This window comes from Engystomops pustulosus, chromosome 5, assembly GCF_040894005.1.
Source record: "Engystomops pustulosus chromosome 5, aEngPut4.maternal, whole genome shotgun sequence".
NCBI lineage: Eukaryota > Metazoa > Chordata > Amphibia > Anura > Leptodactylidae > Engystomops > Engystomops pustulosus.
In genome coordinates, this window is record NC_092415.1 from 89052408 (window position 1) to 89076835 (window position 24428).

Below are 24428 nucleotides of genomic sequence, written 5' to 3' on the forward strand. Positions count from 1 at the left end.
AAAAAATTATATGACAAATATTTCTTAAAAATCTGTCCAGTAAAACTAAAGCTGACCCTTTATCCTCCTCCCCAGGGGGGCAGCTGGGAGAATCAAATTTTTTATGTAGACACTACATTCAGCTTAACCGAGGAACAACAATGTGGACTGTAATAGCTTTCTGTTCTCTTCAGGGTTGGATTAAAGTGAGTCGCCGCCTCTCACACATTGGAGAGCTTTATTAACTTAAGTCTTAAATTTGCTAACGTTGGGTAGCTTTGTGAATAATATTGTGTATATCTATTTTCAAATTTTGGATCTGATGTGTATTTTTTGTGATATAGCCTTTTTCAACGGTTTTGCACTTATTTTATATTTTTGGCGATTACAGCGCCATCCGTCACCAAAATTGAAAAAGACCTAGGCCTACATATATATTTAGAGGAGCAAATATTTTGATATATTGATTATAATCTTAGTGAGTACACAGTCATAACCATCTCTATAATAGCAGAAGTTTACACAGTTTGTGCTTGCAGGTTAGGTATGGGATGTATGTGATCAGTAGAGGTCCAACATCCATACCCCGGCTATTGAGGAAACATTTCAGTGCTGGAACCTGTACATAAGACGGAGCCATAAGTAGAAGGCAACATCCACTGTATAGCCTTTTTGGGAAGTTATTGCAGCTCTGTTCCTATTGAAGTAAATACGAGCTATAAACAGAGTTTCCACTATAAGTGGACAGAACCTTTTGCTTCTGACTGAAGAGCTTTGGTTTTTGGACCCCCACCGATCACATACAGATGATCTAGTCTGGCATAGTTATTTGAAAAATATGTGGTAGGAATAAAAATAGAATTCCAAATGTAAACAGTTTGGAAACCATGAAACGTAGCCACTGGCTTGTTGAATACATTATGCTTGTTTGATGACATTTGGAAAAATTTATGACATTTGGACAAATGTACCAATTATATCTAAAAAAATGTGTTATTATATGGTCTAGTTTGCATTTCTTTGGTATATCATGTTGAAACATGCCCATTTAAAAAAAAAACTTTTATATTCAGCTATGCTTCCCTTTCCTGTAAAAGATGAATATACTGCCCCAGATTTATCATCGTGATGATGCTGGATGATAAATGCTCTGTGTAGTCTAACTTTACACATACTATTAGGATAAGTTCATGGGAGCATTCGGCAGGTTCAGTCACACGTTATTCCTAATGAAAAATTAGTGCAGCAGTTTGTTTCTTTTATTTTTGCACAACTAACAGATGCGTAACAGAAGATAACATATGATCATTTAACTCTTTTATCGCTACGGGCGCTTCTGATATCTCCTCACAGGATGGCACCTTACTTTCCAAGGACGTAGATAATACATTCTGGATTCTAGTAGCCATAGCTTTGAATTGCTGGTACCCAGAATTCTACAGTTCAAGTGTCATTTGAAAATGATAATCTCCCTTTTCATAGGATACCAGGATTGGGTTTCTGATTGCTAGAGAAATAGAGATATTAACAGTTAAAGGGAATCTACAATCAAAAACAAACATGATGAACCAGGGACAATTACTCATAGATCCAGGAACTGTGTCTGTGGCAATGTTGTTATATTTGTTATCTATGGCCTCCTTCCTTCTAAAATCAACCCTCTGTGATCTGGCTTTAAAGACTGTAACACTGCCTCACCCTTCCCCCTTCTTCCTCAGCACTTATGGAGTGAGCACTTTCTGTTTATTGTGGTAAATATAAATCTGCTCACTTTAAGTTATAATTATTATTTTTATAATAAACTATAAACTCTACACATGTTTTTCTACTACATTTAGGTATGAAACTTTTTTTCAGATTGGGGCCCTTTTTTGCCATCAAAGTAAATGTTCTCTTTGAAGCAAGTTATAGTAAGGTGCCTATATCTATAAACTCCTTAATCTAATTTTGAAAATGGGACAAGCGTCTACTTTCAGAAAATATATGGTTTATGGGTCATGGTTTAATTCTTTATGCTGTAATTTTTGTTTTATTTGTATGGCAAAATTGTAAAAATTGCCTTCCACTCACCTTCCTTATTTAGTTTCTCTTAATCATTCCTAAAATGGGAAAGCCCAGATCCAGGTGGGAAATAGGCCTTAATTACTAACTTTACCTCCGAAACTTTGGTACACAGCATCAAAAGCTTGGTCATGATTTGTTCCACAGAATCCACACCCCTTCTAGAAAGTCATTTGATTTTCATACATTGTAAACATTTCTACAAATGGTCTAAAACTCTTCATATATGCAGTATAAAGCATGGTAAACAATTTGTATCAGAACTGGCAGGATTTGCTTGTTATAGATCCTTTAATATTAAATGCTATGTCGTTTTTGCAGATCTTTATGGAGTACATAATACTTGGAAGATGTTATTCGGGTCACTCCTCAACATGTGAGATGACTGGTTACAGTTGCAGCAGAATGAGGATTGTGCAAGACATTGCGGAGTGGGTGATAGGAGAGTTGTAGATGTGATCTTACAAGCATCTTATTCTGAAAACTCACAGCTAATACAAGCTTGTGCGAGTTGCTAGGCTGGAAAAATTATCTGCAGCTGCACAACCCACATGAAAGTCTTAAAATAGTAAATTAATTCTTCAAATTCTCCATAGGCAGATAATGCAGAACATGTAAAGGACTTTTAGAAGTGGCTCCTTAATATCAAGACTCATTATGAATTTTCTAAATGAAAATAAGAAATCAAACATTCTCTTTTGTGATGCCTCACTTGGTATGAAGCATTCTCTATCGTGATCAGCTAAGGTCAACTATGTGGTGGTTCTATGTTGTAGTATATCTAACGTATGCAGACACCTGAGGGAATTTTCCAGAAAAGTAGGGTACAAGCCAGACAGTTGTATTTCCTGGCCTTTATTCAATGGCACATTTGTTATTGTAGAATTCTGTGCAGGCAGGACCTGTGTAGGATTCACAGTGCACCCAATATGGTCACTATAGAAAATGTCTTTCCAGCTCACCGAATTGGCCACTTGCGGTTTTGTCCTCAGAACGGATGTAAAGTCCTCCAGCAGAACCCAATATTGCATCAAAGAAAAAAGGTTGAAACATCCAGCTCCATAAAAACATAGATACATAGAACACAAAAGCTGACATGTTTCTGGTGTACTAGACACCATAGACACCACAGAGGTTTAATAAAAGAGCAAGCTGTTTTTATGGAGCGGGATGTTTCAATCCTTTTTCTTTGGTGCACCAATATACCAAGAAGCCAGAGCCTCTTAGTATATTGGGTGCATTGTGTGCTAGAAAGAGATAGAAGTCATGATAAATCCACCCCAGTGACCAAGGTTCTACTAAGGTACTGTTATTTTAGGTAAAAACTCCTCTCAAAGTTAAACAGTAAATCTAAACATTTTTGCTGCAACTTGAAGGAATGAATATAGCAGGTGATAATAGTAAACTTTGTAATATACTTTATTCAGTGAAACAGCTTCTCTGTCTGTTTTCTTCTCCTTCTTTCTCCTGCATTGAGTAGTGTATCTGAAGTCCCTTTCCCTACCAAGGATGTATCTCACATGCCCTCCAAGAATGCCAAGAATGTATCTCATATGCCCTCTTCTATGGCTAAAGATGTATGAGATGTATGATGCGTTAAAAAAGTATATACATATCTTTACTTTTTAATCTATTTAACCACTATATTTTGGAGGTTGTGACTGTCGAAAACATGACAATAATCTTCATCAAATGTGTAAGCTTACTTAGTAAAATTATCTTCCAGTGACTGTCGGGATACTACAGTTATCTTCCCAGGTAGCTCCAAATACCTGCAAGGCTTCGCTAATACTTGGCATTTACCTTGTGTTTTGAGATGCAAGGCAAAACCCTGTGGGTGGTGCTCAGCCCGATCACATATGCGTTTGTGGGTGCTTTTTACCGATCACATGCGTTTCTATGGAAAAGGGCCTAGCACCGCCCACAGAGGTTTGCCTTTTGCTTCTAAACGCAAGGCAAATGCCAAGTGTGAACACAGCCTCATTCTTACACACATTGAATTTGTCTGTGAGCTATCTTTTGATTCTTATAGGCTGACACAAACAACTCACAAACAACTGATTGCCCAAATTTGTGGTTTGGGGAGTCTTTTAACAGCCGTTTCAGTATCATATCTTTTATGCAAAGTGAGTAAATGTTGTGGTTTTATGATGTGTGTTGATTTGTGATTCATAGAGCAGACTATTAATGAATGTAGTATTTTATAGTAAACCCAGTAGTAAGACGTAAATGAGTCTGTTTAATGAGGCCGTGGCATGTTACTGGATACGGCTGTGAGAGGAGGTGGAGGTTTCAATAGCTTCTGTTTATTTCAGTGATGTTGAAGTATACCATGCTGTTTAGTTTATTCTTCTATTAATGCGTCATACCATGCAGGGCTCAATTTAAAAGCCGGATGTTGTTGTGGAATACCACTCAAAGAGTTGTAGTCTTTAGAAAGAGTAAGGTTTGCACATGCAAAACACCATAAAGAAAATGCTCAAAGAGTGGATGGCCCCATTCACCTTACATACATGAATCAACATTTGTTACACGTGCATACCTCATCCTAATTGGGTGGTTAACCCCGTTGGTTGCATTAGTGAATGCACAGTGTGCGGTCACCTAGTGATCTTCAACAAGTATCATATACTCACATCTGGTATACATGTTCTTTGTCTGATCCATCCTAATTAATGGTCATGTGTGCGAGTGTGCAGGGGCGTAACGATCGCGACTGCGACTGGGCCCTTGTGACTGCGACTGGGCCCTTAAGAAGAGCTGGGGCCGCGGCTGCCACCATTTAATATCTGCTCTGAGTTCCAGCAGACAGCCGTGAACCCCTGATGCAGCGCACAGGTGCTGCAGCAGCTGGTTTCTTCTATCTAGGGAGGGTTTTAAGGGTTACACAGTAACCTGCTGTGTGCCCAGTGTGTGAAGCCTCTCTGCACCAAGAAACTTCCCTCAGCTTCTGCTGCTTCCTCCCGGGCTCCTGTAATTCCCATACTGCGTTACAGGAAATGGCAGACGTACGGGGCAAAGAGGGGAGGATGGGTACAGGGACCCCTCTTCTCCTCATGACCACATGCTGCTGGCAGGAAGCCTGGTAATGTGAATTAAAGGGGTATTCCCACAAAGACAACATTCTTAAGTATACTCAGGATAACAAAATAACATATTCTCTAATTCACTGTTATTAACAAAAATACAGCATTTCACAGACATAATTCCAACCTGCCTATCAGTCCTGGTGTATCTTCGTTGCTCAGGCAGGGCAGATTCTTTTAATGAATAACTTCTCCTGTCTGCTGGATGCAGTGTGCTGTCTGACCCTCCTCCCCATATTACAAGAGGAGCATTCCCCAGCGTTATTGCAGGGGAACTGCAGGATGCATGTAGCAGAGCTGACTGTATGTGTTATAGGTGAGGTAGTAGTGTGTTATTGTGTGTTATATCCTTCTCATTATCTATTATCTAATTTTGCACTGGCCATCACTGAGTAGGAGCTGAAATAGCAATAAAACTAAAACTAAAAATTATCTTTATTGTGTAACCATCACAGGGGATTATAATTTGATGAGCAAACCACTTTAAAGTTTTATAAAGTAGTGGCAGCATTCAGAATGCTGATAAAGGCATTTTTAAATCAGCATAGTGTCACGGCCAGGGGTGCCCCTGCGACCCATATCTTGGGTCGCAGGCACACCCGTGTGCCTTACACTGTCCCCGGAGCCTGCCTGCCAGCCAACTAACCTGCCCTAGCTCCAGGGGCGAACCCCGCGATATCTGTGCTCCGGCGCACGCGTTCCTGTCTCCGAGAGCGCGCGCCGGCTCTGTAAAATTTAAAGGGCCTGTACACCGATAATTGACACCTGGCCAGCTTCCTTCCCTGATAAATACCACCCCCTCCTTTGTCCCCTTCCGCATCTTTGAGCATAGAGAAAGCTCCCCTGCGATATACCTGAGTATTCCTGCGTTCCTGTGTGTTCCTGCGTGTTCCTGCTCCTGAGTTCCTGTGTTCCTGCGTTCCCATGTTCCTGTGTTCCCGTGTTCCTGCGTTCCTGTTCCCGTTCTTCTGTGTGTTCCTGTCCATTCCTGTGTTCCCGTTGCCCTTCTGCCTGGACCTCCCGTTGCTGACCCAGGATTGGACTTGACCTTCCATCTCTGCCGCTTACCCTGACCCTTTGCCTGAACTTGACCACAAGACTGTCTCCTGCAAAGGTACCTTGACCTTGGCTGCCACCACAGTCAAGTTGCACCTGTGGAACGACCTGGTGGTACCCTGCCGCAGCAAAACCATCCCACTTTGCGGCGGGCTCTGGTAAAGACCAGGTGCCACTTCCGGTCCAAGGTGTCGGCTAGTACCACCTCCCGTGGTGGTCCAGAGGATCCACTCATCCCGAATCCTGACACATAGGGGCACATTTACTTACCCGGTCCAGTCGCGATCCAGCGGCGGGTTCTCCGGCGCTGATTCGGGTTCTGCCGGGATTCACTAAGGTCCGTGCGCCGATATTCACCAGGTGTCGCTGCTGCGCCGAGGTCCACCGGAGTTCACCTGCTTTTTTCTGGTGTATGTGAGTGCTTGATCTTGCGACACAAATGGCTTTTTAAATTCCGCGGTTTGTCCGAATCCTTCGGGTTTTCCGGTGGCCACGCCCCCCGATTTCTGTCGCGCGAAAGTCGGCGCGATTGCGCCAAAAATCAATCGTGTGCGCCACAATCCAGTGAAATACAGCGCAAAGCGGAAATATTCGGGAAAAACCTGACGGATTCGCGGCTGCGGACCCTTAGTAAATGTGCCCCATAGTGGAGGTTATTGGAATCAATCCAGATATTACATTCCTGGTTTGCTTTAAGCTGATTTAAAAAATGTGCATATTATGTACAAAATATTGGAAATAACTGTAGGGCTTTAAGTATATTTAGAAATTCAGGGAACATTTGGTCATTTGACTACTGCAAATTCTGACAAATGTCTCCATGTCATAAGAATGACCATTAATAAGAGATAGTGCAGTTGTAAGTCACTATCTAGAGCAGATCTCTGATGCTCCTTGTCTCATACATCTGATGTGTGCTGTGCTCGTTGTTTATTAATGTAGGTGTCAGATGTCTTCGAAGAATGAAGAAATTGAGCCTGCTTGTGAGGGTGCTGTCACACGTCGCGTTTACCGCATGCGTTTAAAAACGCATTGCAATAGCTGGAGAGTGATTTGCCTAATTAAACAGCTGCTAACACCTGTGTTTACAAAACGCAACCGTTAACGCATTGTTAACGCATGCGTTAACATTGCGGTTAACGTATGCAGTTGTTAACGCATGCGTTAACATCGCGGTTAACGCATGCGGTTTGTAAACACAAGTGTTAAGAGGTGTTTAATTAGGCAAATCACTCTCCAGCTATTCCAATGCGTTTTTTAACGCATGCGGTAAACGCGACGCGTGACAGCACCCTTACAGGTGTAAGGCAGCACAGATTTTCACATAAAAGATAACTGCTGAAAATACTGGCAATGTCTTGGAGCCTTAGGGTGATGTCACACATGGCGTTTTTAAGTCGGTTTTCAGATTGTAAAAACCGAATGCGTTAAAAACCGCAGACCCGTTTTGGTCTGTTTTTAAGCAGTCCGTTAAAAAAAATCAGTTTTTGACAGGTTTTTACCAATTATCTTAATTAAAACTGGTCAAAAATGGATGCGTTTTTTGCGGACTGCTTAAAAACTGACCAAAAACGGGTTCAAAACGGCATGTGTGGCGTCACCCTTAGAAGACACCTGTTTAAGTGTTTATCCTGGATTTTAATCCTATACCTTCTCCACTACCCGCAGCGCCGGATGTCACTACCGATTCTCTGTTTACAAAGGTCTGCAGTGCCGTCCAACCACAGACTACAGCATGAGTTTCAATGTATAGCAGGTGCATGGCAGGACCACAGTACCGGCGTTTGTAAATAAAAAGAGACTTGGCAGTGGCTGACAGCGCTGTGGCTGAAAGGGAGCATTAGAGATGAGTATAAGTTATATTTTATTTTTACAGCTCCCTCTAAGCTCCTTTTAAAGCAAATCCTGCCACTGTTTCCCTCTACAGTCTATTAAAATATAAAAAAAACCTTTCAACACTGGTAAATATTGGGGGTTTGTATCATTCGACAGGCACAGTGTTTGAAGATGTCAGATTAATCATGGAGGCTTAGACTGCCATATGAGGTGTTAAAGGGGTTTTCCAACATTAATGAAAACTTTACTGGTGGGCTATACTCACCTCCATCAAGGCTCCTGGTGTCCCGCACCACCATTTGCTGCTGCTGTGCATCTTTTTGTTTACAGGGTCACAAAAAACTCTGCTCCAACAACTTCTAACATCCTGGCACGTACGCCCTTCTCCTGACCGACCCAGCACCTGCTACAGCACTGCCAGGAGATGGGAGTTTGTGTCAGGAGCACGACATTGTCAGAGCAGAGGTGCTGTGCTCCTGTATAAAGTGAAGTAAGTTGTTAAGGGTTGCAGAGAAAGCATGAATATGGTGTATAACAACCAGTGTGACAGTCAAATGCCAGAAAACTAGTGCAATTACAGTGATTCCCCCATCATCTCTAGTGTCACTCCATAAGCAGGTGAGGTCATCAGCACTTACTAGAAAAGGGCAGGAAATCAGCAAGACTGAGGCTACATGCTTACAAACGTGTGTTACGCTCAGGCTGGAACGCAGGGGTAGGACACGTTCGACTGGAGAGGCGGAGGGATGACCACAGTTCACCCCCCCCCCTCTCCATAGGGACGGCTGGCATCTGTCCGTACTTATGGGAAAAGATACAGCTTGCCCTATCTTTCTCCAGGCAACTGACGATGGCACACGTGTGCACCACTGTACAATGGCAGGATGCTATAGGCATCTATGGGGGCATATATTGCGGCTGGATATATGCCCCCATAATGCTCATGTGCAAGGGGCCTTGGGTTAATGCACCAGGCCTGTTATATAGTAAGGGGGCATCTTGGTCTTTAGACCAGTGCAAAGTAGAATTACGTAGACAGTCTTCTACTGCTCCAGATTAATCATTAGGTCTGATGCTGAATGATAATTCTGGTGCAGTATAACACTGGGGAGTTGTAATATGCACCTCCTATAACTTGGTCTAAATTGGAAAACTAAAAATAGTCTAAAACCTTTGATAAATGTGGTGCACCACATTTCATGTGCAAAGCACTCCAGTTTTCTGGTGTAAGCAGATTGAATGGAACTCTCTACCCCTGGATGTTGAGATGGTTTAATCAAGAATGACATGACTACTTTTTAGATCATTATAATGTAACAGTTTAAAGGTACTAGATGTCTGCAGATGGTGCATTGATTTAGGAATGTATTTGGAATCAGAAAGGATTATTTGCTCCTAATTGGGATTATCATCCACCTCATGGGATGAATGTCATGCCAGCCATCTAAAATCTTTATTGGATGATATACTTTACAATCCATTCTTTGGGGTACATATATCTGCTTTTTCCAATCCCTTTTTTTAAGTGGCAAACACCTCCACATGCATAACATTTTGGGAAAAGACGGGGCCATTGAATTTTACAACTTTTACACTAGGACACTTCCATTAAAATTGTCCCCAGCGCCCTACTGGTCTAGGTTGGTGTGAAGCTGTCCTCCAGGGCATGGGGTATCTAAATTAGTGTGAAAAACACCCGGCCACTTTATTGCTTTATCTGAGATTCTTTTACTCTTTGAGGAGTATTGAGTATTTGATAGCTGCATATATTTTACTCTTTGTGTTTATTTAGCCATTTCTGGTGAATTCAGTGAAACAATGAATGCATAAATTGTAATTCTTTCATCTGTTCTTTTTCATAGCACTAGAACGGAAAATCTCAATGAGACAGAGCAGAGAAGAACTCATAAAGAGAGGAGTCTTAAAGGAGATCTTTGATAAAGGTACACTTCAATATCTGTATGTCTGAACACATTGTAGGATAAACTTCTACAGGACAAAATATTCAGATTAAGCAAAAAGTATTTAAGAAAGAGTATTTTAAAAAAGTCTATAGAGAGTTCTATTTTTTTTACATAGTTTGCTACTTGAATTTATACACGTTTATATTATATGACTATATATTGCAGTGTCTGTTGGAGGTCAGGAACTGTCACATCCATGTTTGTTTGCTAAATAAATGTTCACTTCAGCAAAGACAAACTCATTGTGACTGGATTCTATATTATATTACTTATGGGACTGGGACCCTATCCAGAGGACCAGATATTACATACCAATGGTGTGCGGTACGACTCTTATACAAAAAACTTCTGATAGTAGGAGGGACAGCTCAATGTCTGTCTATCTCTCCACCCTTTTCCACCTGCATAATAGCCTCATGGCCCTACAGGCCTACACATATGATTGTAAGGGGATGGGTTAGGGATGGCACAGGAAGCTTAGTGCCAGCCCCCTTTACATTCATTTACCAAGTGAATTGAATATTCTCTCCTCCCATCTTTTTGACATCACAGGTCACATGACTGCAGGATCTGTCAATTACAATGTATCAAGTCTTGCATTCATTTGACTTTGTGACACTGATACCAGAACAATATTCTAGCTACTATAGAACACAAGATATAGGCATCTAAAATGACACCGCAGCCTCTCAGCATAAAGCATCTTCACCTGAGATTAGTCAGCCTAAGAGGATAAAGAGTGGAATTCAGATGCCCATATATTGGGCTTTATAGTTAAAACTATCAACTTTATACTTAAAGGACAACTGTCATCAGGTCTCTGTAACTAATTCTGTCACCGCTACCTGTTGGAGCAGTTATTCATGTACAGCTCAGTACCCAATGCTGATATGAAGCACAATAATGCTTGCTTGCAAAGCCTTTGTGTCTCATTCTCCTATATTCCACACATCCCTCCTCCTATCCCACCCCGTTCCCCACAGCCCCCTGCTCCCCACTTCCTGTAATGCGCAATAAGCAGGCAGTAGAGGGGGATGGAGTGGAGAAGAGGAAGAATGCATGAGGAAACACAGGCTGCAGCTGCTCATCTTTGGTAATGTTTATTAATATAACTACTGAAATGTTCAGAATACTGAGAAATACTGGAACCTGTCACCAATTAAACATGACATCTTGGCGACTTGATTTGCTTTAATCAACCTATCAGCTTTTTGACCTCGGCATACATCAAGAACTGGCTGAACTTTTGTATTTAGCTAGATGGGAGCTCTCTGACTCGTTTTTGCTACTACATTATTTGCAGAGTTGTATATGTATAAATTATGCATCTCCTCAATAATAATTTAATTAATTAAGGTTTCACAATTATAGAAAAATATATGCGGCCTAACTGCAGTCAGCTGTGGATAAGAGAATGAAGTGCTTGTCAGCTAGTATTCACGTCCAATGTGAAGCCCAGTCTTTGTTATGTGCAGCTCAGCACTCACAACCTCTTTGTACATGGACAAGCTATTCACTGAAGCATGGTGTGCCAGTAAACTTTCTTCAGGGCTCTTTATATTCCAGAGGTATAAATAGCAGCTCCACAAGACGGATTGATTGGTTTTGCTAAGATTTTACAAGAGGCAGAAAACAAGTTTTCTCTAATGATAAATCAGAAACACACAGTATGGAGAACACGTCTTGACTTATTGTTATTCATAACCTCCCAGATTTGCCCCTTCTTAGTTTATTCATGTGTGAGATTAGTTAAAGTGCAAGATATTTGATATTATTATTACACTTTATGTATTCAGGTCAATCTTCCAGGTTGTTATCAATAAAAGATCTGCATCTGAGTAGCCTGCTGGGTCATATTGATAGTCTGATTTCTGCTGAGCATAGTTTTGCTATATATAGGTGCTTGTGAAGGTTCGGTGATACGTACCGCTTTCATTCTGTTTATAAGCTCAATGAAATCGCACAGTGGCGGGCCACGGCTCAATCGCCTATGCGTTTCTAGGGCTTAGGACCCGTTGTCCTTCAGCCCCACGATTTCTCAAATTTCTCCGGCTTCCCCCTTTTTTGGAATACCGCCCGTTCGTTTAGCAACAGCCCATTCGCTTTTGTAAGAAATTCCGCCTCAGTGGGCGAAACAGGCTGTATCCAGTGGGCAGCAATAGTCTTCCGCGCAACCAAGAGTATACGGCCAACCGCCGTTTTACATCTCTTAGTCAACTGCACCTCCTCCATGCATCCCAACACACACAGCAGTATGTTCCTAGGCAAATGTGTAGAGAAAACCTTATCAAGAAGATCCAGCACTCCTGACCAAAAGGATGACAGATGTGTGCAGGTCCACAACATGTGAGCCATATCTGCTGGAGCTTCCCCACACTTTGGACAGTTATCATCAGGACGGATACCTATATTTGGGCGTACGATAAGCGCGGTGTAAAATATAGATTTGAGATAATCTACCCGATTCACTAATGGACATAGACGGGATCTCCTCCAGTATCCCCTCCCATTGCTCATTCGTGATATTACCTACGTCTCTTTCCCACTTCTGCCTAACCCTAAGGGGGTAGCTATCCAAGAACTTATCTAATAAGAGACGATACACAAAGGATATCAATCCTGGTAGATAATCAGCATTGGCCACACATCGAATAATTGGATCCTTCCTGATTTCTAAGGGAGTTAGTCGCTTTTGTGTGTCAAATGCATGGCGGACCTGCAGATACCTGTAGAAGCTGCTGTGCGGTAAGGATAATTCCTCCTGCAGTTGCTGAAATGGTTTAATGCTACCTTCCTCACATAGTTGGGACAGTTTAACTAGGCCCACTGAGACCCAATACTCGTAATCCTCCATTTTATCAAATTCCCCGAGCGTCCCATTATGCCATAATGGGGTATATTCTGTAAAGCCTGTAACCCCTCTAATCTGCTTCACTTTCCCCCATAGGGTGTGAATAAGCTTTATTGTCGGAAGCCAATCAGTTTCCCGGCGGAAGCCCCCCCCCCCCATCCAAGGTCATGAGTAGCCTCGTAGTACCTAAATAGTAGCTAACCATCCCTGCTGAGACCCCTACCATTCTGTCAGCCCCCCACCCCCGTAGGTGTTGGAGCTGCGCTGCCAAATAGTAAAGCCATGAATTGGGGAAGGCTAATCCCCCGTTCGTCTTTGAGTGCTGCAGAGTTTCCAGCTTGATGCGAGGGTGTTTCCGCCCCCACACCAAGTCTCTTATTAGGGCATTTATCCTGTGAAACCTATTAAGGGGTAGCCATATCGGGGCATTATGCAGGGCGTACAGCAGCTGGGGCATCATCACCATCTTTACAAGGTTTAGGCGACCTATTACCGTCAAGGGAAGCTTACACCAAGCTGCTATCTTGGTTCTTATCTTAGTGAGAAGTGGCGTCAAGTTAAGTTCTTCAAAGTCCCATATGTTAAGATTGGTACACAAAAGACAGGGGATAGTGAGCCCTGAGCTTGCCCCAACCTCTGTCCCTTCCTATAGCCCCCCCACGCTAAACCGTGGGGCGACTACTTGAAGACTTCGAGATACGCTGGAATAAGTGTGGGAAGGAAAACACAAACAGACTGACAACATAAAACACAAAAGAATGGTAAACAAGCCGGAATCACAACGAGAGGGTACGTCAATAGCAAAATCAGTAGGCAAAGAGTCAATGTCAAAAACTAGCCGAGGTAACAACAATACAGATAAAGATACTGAGCAATACAACCTAGAGCAGCGAGTGGAGAAAGGGATTTTCAAACACTGGCACAGGTGACTAGTGAAGCTGCAATTTATGCAGCCAGAACTCCACCTCCAGAACCTGATAGGTGCTGGACAGCATCTGGGAATTAACCCCTCATGGTGCAGAAACAACCAGGCACCAAGCAGAGGTTCAAAGTCCCAGCCACTCCTAGACAGCGCGAGATCTTAGCAGCCGCTGCCCAGGACGAGAGGTGGAGTTTGCGCGGATACGCGCCGGGGTTCGGAGAACGCTGCCGGTACCACCAGAAGAACCAGAAGTCCCAGCAATCTCCCTAGCGAACCTGACACCATATGCATGGAGAGACCTCGATCCCCAAATATCTAAATCTAGAAACCACTGGTATGGGAGTCCCCAATCCCGCCAAGGCCCCATCCAAACGATCCACTGCCATCAAGGCCGACTTATGCCAATTAACAGTAAGGCCTGATAGGAATCCAAATTCCTCCAACAGGCGCATTGTCGCCGCCAAAGAGGGCCCGGTGTCTCCCAGAAACAATAATGCATCATCCGCGTACAGCGCTATTTTATTGTGTAACTGGCCATATCGAAACCCCTCACTGCCGCTGCTAATGGCTCTATGGCGATGGAGAACAGCATGGGTGACAAAGGGCAACCTTGTCGTGTACCCCTAGTAAGGGGAAACCACTCAGACAATTCTCCATTTGCTCGTATCCTCGCCCTGGGTGCAGAATATAACACCTTGACCCAAGATATAAAATTAGGTCCAAAACCCATCACCCGCATGACCTCCCAAAGATATTGCCATTCCACGCTATCAAAGGCCTTAGCGGCATCTAGTGTTAAAACTGCTCTCTGACCCATGTTATCTGCAGGGATCTGTAGGCTGAGTAGCAATCTCCGGATATTGATAGAGGTCGATTTCTGGGGCATAAAACCCGTCTGGTCGGAATGAATAACGGAGGGGATGACACGAATTAATCGATTGGATAAGGTCTTGGCTAGTATCTTCACATCAGTGGATAACAAGGAAATGGCCCAATATGACTCCGGTACCTGAGGGTCCTTCCCTTCCTTAGGTATTACCACGATAATGGCTTCCTGCATCGACCGGGGTAAGTCCCCTTTCTCAAAGGATTCCTCAAACACCTTTAATAGCTTAGGCAGCAAGATTCCCCCAAATTTTTTGTACAGCTCCGTTGGAATCCCGTCCACCCCTGGGGCCTTGTCGTTGGCCATCGCCTGCGTTGCCTCTTCTATCTCCTCCAAAGTCAGAGGGCCCTCCAGCATATCCCTATGCTCTGCCGATAGTTGAGGTAAGGAGAGTTTAGTCAAAAAATTCTCAATATCTGTACCTGACGCCTGCGTTCTTGTTGTGTACAGGTCTGTGTAAAAGGTCTGCAAGACATCTAGAATACTTTTAACATCAGTGCACACCACCCCGTTTGGCGCCTTGAGAGAGCCAATATGGGTTGCCCCTTGCTGCGCCTTCGAGATGACAGATAGCAAGTGGCCTACTTTCTCCCCTTCCTCAAAAAATCTTTGTTTCATGAACATACGCTTCCGAGCCGCCACCTCTAACAAGTGTGTATTAAGTACCTCCTGAGCTTGTCGCAGTCTGTCTTTGGTCAGGTCAGTAGGGTTTTCAATAAAGTCCGCTTCTGCCCTACGCATTTCCAAGTGCATAGCCTCATCTAATGCCCGAGTCCTAGATTTGGTAACACTCACATATTTCATAAGAACCCCCCTCAAAAAGATTTTCATAGTCTCCCATGTCCATTGCTGTGAGTCACAATCTACATTGTGCCTCAAAGAACTGAGTGAGGTCGCCCGGAACATTACTAGTCACCAGCGGTTGAGTCAACCAAAAGGGTCCTCCACAATCTCATAGAAGTATGAGGTTCCCCGGGTGTGGTAAGGGAAATTAACATAGGGGAGTGATCAGACAATGTCCTCTGGAGGTACTGGACGTCCGTCACTCGGAGTAACATTCCGGAATCCCCCAGCGCCAGGTCAATTCTAGAGAGACTAGCATAGGTAGAGGAACAGCAGGAGTATTGTCTAGAGCACGGGTAACGGACCCGCCATAGGTCTATCATACCCACCTCCGAGATCAGAGTACCAAAGGGAGTCACCCCTACCGCCCTACCATCTGTCAGCAGTCTATGTCTGTCCAGGCCTTCATGAGGGACATTGTTGAAATCTCCCACCACCAAATAGGGTATCCCTGGATGCTTTGCAATATATGCCAACACCAAAGTACATACCACATTTGAGTAAGGGGGAGGGATGTATACTGTAATAAGCAGAAAGGAGAATGTGCCAACGTTACACTTCAGACAGATATACCTCCCTTCCGTATCCACTGCTTTATCAACACATTCCAAAGGTATATTCTTATGCACCAGAATGCTCACCCCCCTTGAGTATGTGGAATAGACAGCATGGTAGGCATTCCCTATCCAGGGCTTATTCATCAAATGGACATGATCCTCAGACAAATGTGTCTCCTGAAGACAATATATGGCAGGCTGTTGTCTAAGCAGGTACTGAAAGACCCCCATACGCTTGGTTGCATCAGACAGACCTCTCACATTCCAACTAACTACTTTCACATTCATCGCCATCTATCCTTACATACACACTAAAGTTACAGCCGCCTGTTCCCACCACACACCAACATATCTTCCATTCGCTTTCTCCCAAGGCCAGAACCAGATTCTCCCCCCACTCCCTTCCCCCCCACAACAAAAACATATACCACAAGTGACTCCTAATACATCTCCATCCACCTGAGCCCTTGTTGGGGCTATGCGTATACCTACGATATACCCTCTGACCATGTACTGCATATTTCTCATACATAACCATCTTGAATTCAGTACTACTCATCAGGTGCATCTCCCACCCACCTCCCCCTATTTTCACCAAATAGTGGAGGGAAGACAGGATCTTTCTACCCTTAACAAAACTATCCGGATCACTACTTTTACTCCAGAACCATTGACAATAACACTGTATAATAAACATTAAATGTAGAAAACTGCCCCTTCTGTGGATATCTTATCAGGAGCACCGTACAGTAACGACCACAGGTGCATTAGGGCAACATATCAGAAACTCTTATCTTAAAGGTCTCTATAACAGGGGTCGATCAGTCCCCCTCCTCCGGTACACGATTCCGCAGTTGGTCTTCATGTTGGTCTAGCCATTGCAGGGCTGTTTAAGGATCCTCAAAAAAGTGGTCCAATGCCACCACTCGCAACTTGGCTGGGAATATCATAGAGTAGGGGACATTCACGGCTCATAGCCTGCGCTTTATGTCCAAGAACTTGGCTCTTCTGCACTGCACATCTTGAGAGTAGTCCGGAATAGTATCCCTGTCTCTGAAGTGTAGAATCTTTGCCAACATTGGTCTAGGTGGGCGACCTGTTGGTAATGGTCTTGTGGGGACCCTGTGGGCCCTTTCGATGGCAAATAATGGAGATAGCGTCTCTTTCCCAAATTTCTGAAGCAACCACTGCTCAATAAATGCTGTGGGATCTTGGCCCTCTTCTTTCTCGGGTATCCCCACCAGCCGTACATTATTTCTGCGTGCCCTATTTTCTAGGTCATCCGTCTTATCCCAAAGAGCGCCAATCTCATCCTGTGCCCTTCTGGAAGCTTTTTTGCATTTCGCCATATCATCCTCAAGATCTGAGGTTCTCTGCTCTACCTCAGTAGTGCGTTCAGATATTCTATGCACCTCATGGCGCAAAATGGAGAGGTCTTCCCGCATGCCCCCCACTTGTTGTGTGAGAGAGCTAATGCCTGTATTACAGCGGGCCACCGCCTTCAGAACATCAGCGATAGTGGGCTCCACTTCCTGTGAGGAGACTTTAGGCAGCCTGGGTGTCTGAGTAATTGTCCGGTCACCCAGCTCCATATCAGAGAGCTCGTCCTCTGACAAGTCCGGGTCCACTCCAACCGAGCCATCCGTCCGCTGCCATGAGTCATCAGGAGGACCCGATCGTTTCCCTCCCGTCTGCCTGGCAAAGCAACCCAGCCGGTCCGCGATGTTCTTCTGCCGGCGGGAAGATGCGGGAGTAGACGCAGAGGCGCCAGCGCCATCTTGAAAATCAGGGCCGCGGGGAGTTTTAGCGCTGCGGGTGCCTTTAGAAGGCATTCTCCAAAGTTCAGCCGGTGTCTAAGCGTACCGGAGGGTGTCAGCAGCAGGATCCTCGGTTCTGGAGCCAGTTCTTAGACCACCACCGGATAAAAGCAGGATAACTGGTGGGAGCTCTCCCTATGCGCGTCTTACTGCATGCTCCGTCAGGCCACGCCCCCGTCTTGTATTGTTTAAACAGCCTTTTGGTGAGGTAACAGGGGTGTAAGATGCTTGATATAATGGGACCTCAAGGTCTTGTAGTCCGATACAGTGTATCAGGGTTGGCCACTGTTATAACTTCCATTTTCATTGAATGGCCATTTCACCAGCATAATGTGGTCTAATAGTCAGTCTTGTAAGTAATATTCAAATGATATGCTGTACATTCGCCAAAAACAATATAATTGGATTCCTGATACTTTCCTTATGTATTCTTTTGCTAAACGTGTTTCAGAGCTCCTGTCCCTTCATCAGTAGCTCAGTACAATACCTAAATATTCCTCATGTAATCCTTGTGAGCTGTAGGCTATGGGAGTTATTTATCTTATGTTTGGACTTTTTTTATCAGGTTATGGGCTAGTTTCACCCCTGATTTACAGACGACCCCTAGTTACAGACAGAGCTCTCTGCCCAATGTGACCTCTGGTGAAGATCTATGAATGCTTTCTTTTACTCCCAGGCTGCAATTGTCTGATTGCAGGAAGATGTATGTAATGACATTTAATTGAGAATCCTTGTCCCCATTACAGCAAAAAATTTTGAAAATCCAATTGTCACTTTGGGAAAAAACAAAAATTTGCCTGGAGCTGCAATTATAAACTATAGTTCCGACTCACATACAAATTCGACTTAAGAACAAACCTAAAGAACCTATCTTGTACGTAACCTATGGACTGCCTGTATCTGGCCATAAGTCTGATGGTTTTTTTGCCATTTTTAACGTTGCACAAATGTTGCCAATTCTTTTTACTAAACCTTCATAGGAGTGGAGTTTACATAAAAATGAGCTTTGTCCAAGCAATTTCTCTGGCCGAGTGAAAAGTTGCACATTTTGTGGATATTTTCAAAAAAAGTTGCAAATAAAAGATAGAGAGCCAGAAGAGATTAAGACCCCTTATAAGTGATTTGTGAAATACAGTTCTGACTAGGACATGCGACATGCTTTATTAACAGAATAGCTGCGCAGTCCATTAAAATGACAGCTGTGGGCACTGAGCTGTTAAGAACTATTGTATTTAGTCTTGGGCTTGAGCCCTCAGGCCACGTTGGTAAAGTAAAGAATTTAGCGGCACTTACCAATCTATGGTGCAACAAATGACTTTATTAGTAGTGACTCACACAGGGAGGGTACAAGTTGCTGCAACGACCCTTTGCAGACACACAGTCGCTTTCTCAGGCCAATGACCTTAGGCCACCTTTATATGCCATTTTGATTATGTTTCACAACGCAGTTGAAACCCCATGTGCGAACGGGAACAGGAACTGAGAGTGGGAAAAGAGAACCAAAGAAACAAAAAAAAAGTGGGGTAATTGACAAATTTGAAATACCATCTGACCTAAATAATTCAATCTAGAGCCCAGATTTGGATAAACAATTGGTATCGACCCTCCCTGCTATTTGTAGTCTTTTTTTCTAAGGCAGCTCTTTTTTATTTAATGGTTATTTATACATTGTAATAAGGTCAATGCAGTATAACTGGTAGCATAATAGCTGAGTAATGACCATCATAATGTAATGCTGGTGAATAATTCACCAGAATATAAACTGCTCTCAGGATTGTGAATCCCTAGGATCTGTGTTATGCATAATAATCCTTTATTCATAGGATGAACATAACTTGTAGTCATGTTCCCAAGTAATAGTAATTCCAAAGTGTAAATCTTACCACAAGTACACCTTGGTGAAGCTGTGTGCCCCCTCTGGCACTACCCGCTCTTCTTTTAGCTTCTAATTCAAACATTATGCGCACTATAGCTGTTAATTGAGAAAACCTTTTAAAGGGCATAAAGAGGTAAAAGAAGTGCACATAAGAGGGGGCTGACACCAGCTTGTAGGTGTACTTGGTTTACAATGCTTGATCCTGATGATAGATTTCCTTTAAAAAGTACATGTATTTGTACTAATAAAATTACCAAAATGTCCAAGTTCTACAGATAATAAGATACCACAGATCCTTTTGCTTCAGTGGATGAATTCATTGGTAATTTGTGACATAGTCCAAGATATTGGGGCAGATTTACTTACCCGGTCAATTTGCGATCCAGCGGCGTGTTCTCTGCGCTGGATTCGGGTCCGGCCGGGATTTATTAAGGCAGTTCCTCCGCCATCTACCAGGTGGCGCTGCTGCGCTGAAAAGCATCGGAACGCGCTGGATTTCCCCCTGTTCGGGCTGAGTGAAGGTAAGTGCAAGCTCCGCAACAGATTTTTTGTTTTAAATGCGGCGGTTTTTCCGAATCCGTCGAGTTTTCGTTCGGCCACGCCCCCCGATTTCCGTTGCATGCATGCCAGCGCCGATCACGTGCGCCAAAATCCCGGGGCAATTCAGGGGAAATCGGGGCAAATCGGGACACGTCGGGAAAAACGCGAATCGGGCCCTTAGTAAATGACCCCCATTGAGCACATACAAACTGCATATGTTAGCTGCATGTGGATAAATGTACCCAATAAATATTTTTCCGAACTATCCTGCCAAGTGAACTTTGGCCCTCGCTGTAGTCAGGTGACCGCGTCACCGTCGTCTATGTGGCTGCATCTGCTGTTTAACTCTGCATGAACAGTATAAGCCTAATGGTGTGATCAACCAGGAATACATTGGAAGAGTCTAGAGGTTAGGACGAGCGTTCCACTGTAGAAATTGAGCTGAGTTCAGAGGGAAAGTTTCCATTCCGTCCCTATTGTGCACATGCTCAATGTAAAGGACTCATGCTAGGTACTGCACTGCATCTTCTAGTTATTGGTTATGCAACATTAGCAGTGGTAGACTATTATGTCCCATTGTGACATAGAAAATATAATTAAACTGGAATTAGGAATTGAATTATAAGGGCATAATCTTCCCTAACATTTGGATACACTCATGCACTGGACAGTTTTGCAGTATATGAGTAGTAGATATAGGTGCTAAGGGCACCATGGAATAAACACATGGGGGCAGATTTACTTACCCGGTCCATTCGCGATCCAGCGGCGCGTTCTCTGCTGTGGATTCGGGTTCGGCCGGGATTCATCAAGGCAGTTCCTCCGACGTCCACCAGGTGGCTCTGCTGCTCTGAAAAGCATCTGAACGCACTCAAGTTCACCGGGCCGGACCAAGTGCAGCTAAGCGCGTCCCAAGCGACACTTTTATTGTTTTAAATGCGGCGGTTTTTCCGAATCCGTTGGGTTTTCGCTCGGCCACGCCCCCCGATTTCCGTCGCGTGCATGCCGGCGCCGATGCGCCACAATCTGATCGCGTGCGCCAAAATCCCGGGGCAATACAGGGAAAATCGGCGCAAATCGGAAATATTCGGGTAACACGTCGGGAAAACGCGAATCGGGCCCTTAGTAAATGACCCCCCATGGATTTTGTTAGTCTATTCATCCTGGGTTTTCTGCTTCAGATTTTTCTTGCAGATATCAAAAATATAATGGTGAGTGTGTGTGTGTGTGTCCACTATAGGAATATGGATCGTTGCATTTACAATCACCAAATTTTGCACAGCCGCTCTCTGTGACTCCAGATGCCATAGACTAGGTTTTTAACCGAAATTGTAACCCCAGACTTTCCAAAATCCACTTATTAACCAGCATATACAGGAGCCTTTGTCAGCTGCTGCTGTGGCAGTTAGAATCTGACCCGTGATTGATTTCTATTTTGCCACAGGTCATTAATATGAGCCCTGACCTTTGATTGGTTACATTAGGCAATGAGTATAAGATAGCTTATGTATAAGGTAAGATGGATAGAGACAGGGAGAGAAAGAGAAACAGAGATAGTCAGTGACAGATACTGACAGAAATTTTGTGACGGATACTGACAGACAGTATGTGACAGAGCCTGACAGTTAGTGAAAGATACTGACAGTCAGTGACAGAGACTGACAAATATGCAAAGCTTTCCAGGATGGGATTAGAAAAAAAGACACCTCTTTTATCTACCTTGTAAGGCAGTTCCCTTGACATGATGCATGACCTACAAGAGGCCTTATGACATGATGTGGGATAAAAACAAAACCAGTATATCTATTCCAAAAGGAACAGACTCCCAACGGTAGACAGCAATGTTTCCATCTGATTGGGTCTCCTCAGTACAGAGTAGGGAATTGGTTTGGCTGGTTGAGAGGCTTGTGACTAGGGTCGGGAACTAGGAGTTCTCCTTACAGAGACTGCCAATTAAGGCGTGTGGAGTCTTATAGCCAATCCCAGGGATTCTGGGAAAATATGCAAAGCTTTCCAGGAAAACCACGCCTCTTGACAGACATTCTGTGACAGAGAGTGGCAGAGAAAGTCAATGACAGATAAAATATTTTTGGTTAACACATTCTATTTTGTTATAGCTAAGAGCAAATATTTACTATCCCAGGGAACGCCAGAAGCTACAGCTAGTTTGTGACATAAATAGCAGCGGCCATAACGTTCCTCTAAAAACCTTGTGCACAGTGTTGTGTTACAGATATGGTTTTTTAGGTCATTGATTGAATGGTTGATGCTTCCCCAGGATTGGCTCCTATTGCTCGACAAACGGCCATGTAAATTCTCACTACTTTCCTGAATCTTCCAGTATAGAAAGAAGAGCTTGAGATTTTCCTGAGTCTCCTCAGGTTACACCAATGAGGCTTCAGGTTTTTATGGTTTTCATGGAATCCAGTAATATAACTTTGTGCATAGTGGTGTAATATATATATATATATATATATATATATATATATATATATATATATATAATAGTCACCTGGGGGCTAGGTTTTGTATATGAAAGGTAATATGAGGTATGACAATAATGCCTGGAATGTATGAGAGGAACAGGGCTTTATAATGAGGATGACACTGCTGTCACCAGGCCACGGCTTACATTTGTATCCATTAAGCATCTCTCTCCAGGCATTCCCCTTACAATATGACATTGATCCATCAGTAGTTGTTATGGCTTTCATAGTTGGTGCTCTGCTAGAATTAATAAGCTGCATAATGATTCCGCAGACAATATGATGTGAACAGTCATGTACATCTGACCTGGATAATAGCTATTGCTTGTGTATAGAAATGATAAATAACAGAACACTACACATAACTAAATATAATTTTGTAATGTGAACTATGAGGCTGTTTTAGGCAGGTAAAATTAAAAACTAAAGGTTGTGTTCGCTATGGCTGCTCTGCCCCCTTGACTTCTATAGAGCTCAGCTGCAATATCAGACACACATGCACATATGAAAGCAGTCTTGTGTATTCATTGTAATATTGATGTGGAATTCTGAAAGTGTGTCAGAGAAGCAGGCCATACATAGGGAAGAAAAGGCATATTGACTACTAGTAACCTGTTCTTCTTTACTTTCAGATGGCGATCTACAGAACGAAGAAGGGATGATGGAAAATGGTCAGTCTATTGGCACTCCTTCATCCTCACTTCCAATCATAACAGAGTTAGACTCAAGTTCTGGGGTGTCAGGGGACACTTGTGCATATGAAGTACTTCCAACCTCTGAACTCATGGATGGGACAGGTGAGTAAATATATGTAATTTTACAGCTAGTATAAATAAACTTTATGATACCAGCATAGGGCACATGGCGAAACATTATGCCCGTTTCATCTACAGTTAACCCCCCTTCTTTCCCCCCATTATTCACATAAAGTGCCATTTACTGGTAGAGGGCTGTTTTTAGTTGCTTGATGCAGCTTCATCTTTGTGTATCAGTCGCTAATCACTTTGAGAGATGCAGTAGAAAAACCTGTAACAGTCATCCCTGGAGACAGCTTTTCCTGCTTGCACATAAAACATGGAGGAAGGCCCGGTTTTCTACCCCCTGAATCCAGTCCTGATAAATGCGGATCATTCAGAACACAGTTATTTAGCCAGTTACATTACACAGTCACCTTGGAAATGTAATCTGTGTCAAAATTAACATTTACATTTAACAATTGAAATTTTCAGCATCTAGAATCTAATTTCCTTTTTATTTAAGAGTGAGGTTGTGGGGCACATTTAGTACTAACAATGCAAACTACACTAAATGCACTACTAATGCTCCGACAGAGTGCACCACTTATTTTTTTTGGTGCACCTTTAACATAGTGGGGCAGATTTACTTACCCGGTCCATTCGCGATCCAGCGGCGTGTTACCTGCTGTGGATTCGGGTCTTCCGGCGATTCACTAAGGCAGTTCCTCTGACGTCCACCAGGTGCCCCTGCTGCACTGAAGTCCGTCGGAGTTCAGGGTCCTATCCTGGGTGCAGGTAAGCGACACTTTTTTTTTAAATGCGGCGGTTTCTCCGAATCCGTCGGGTTTTCATTTGACCACGGCCCCCGATTTCCGTCGCGTGCATGCCGGCGCTGATGCGCCACAATCCAATCGCGTGCGACTAAAACCCG

The 24428-nt window shown here is 43.5% G+C and overlaps 1 protein-coding gene across 8 annotated transcripts in view; it reads left to right on the top strand.

Annotated features, from left to right (window-relative positions):
• PHACTR1 (phosphatase and actin regulator 1) overlaps positions 1–24428 on the top strand; it is a 215192-nt gene that overhangs the window by 165343 nt on the left and 25421 nt on the right. For all 8 annotated transcript variants that reach the window (XM_072152611.1, XM_072152613.1, XM_072152610.1 and 5 more), the window contains 2 exons: positions 9881–9961; positions 23393–23557. In XM_072152611.1, coding sequence (XP_072008712.1) covers positions 9881–9961; positions 23393–23557 — 246 coding nt within the window. The remainder of the gene's footprint in view (positions 1–9880; positions 9962–23392; positions 23558–24428) is intronic.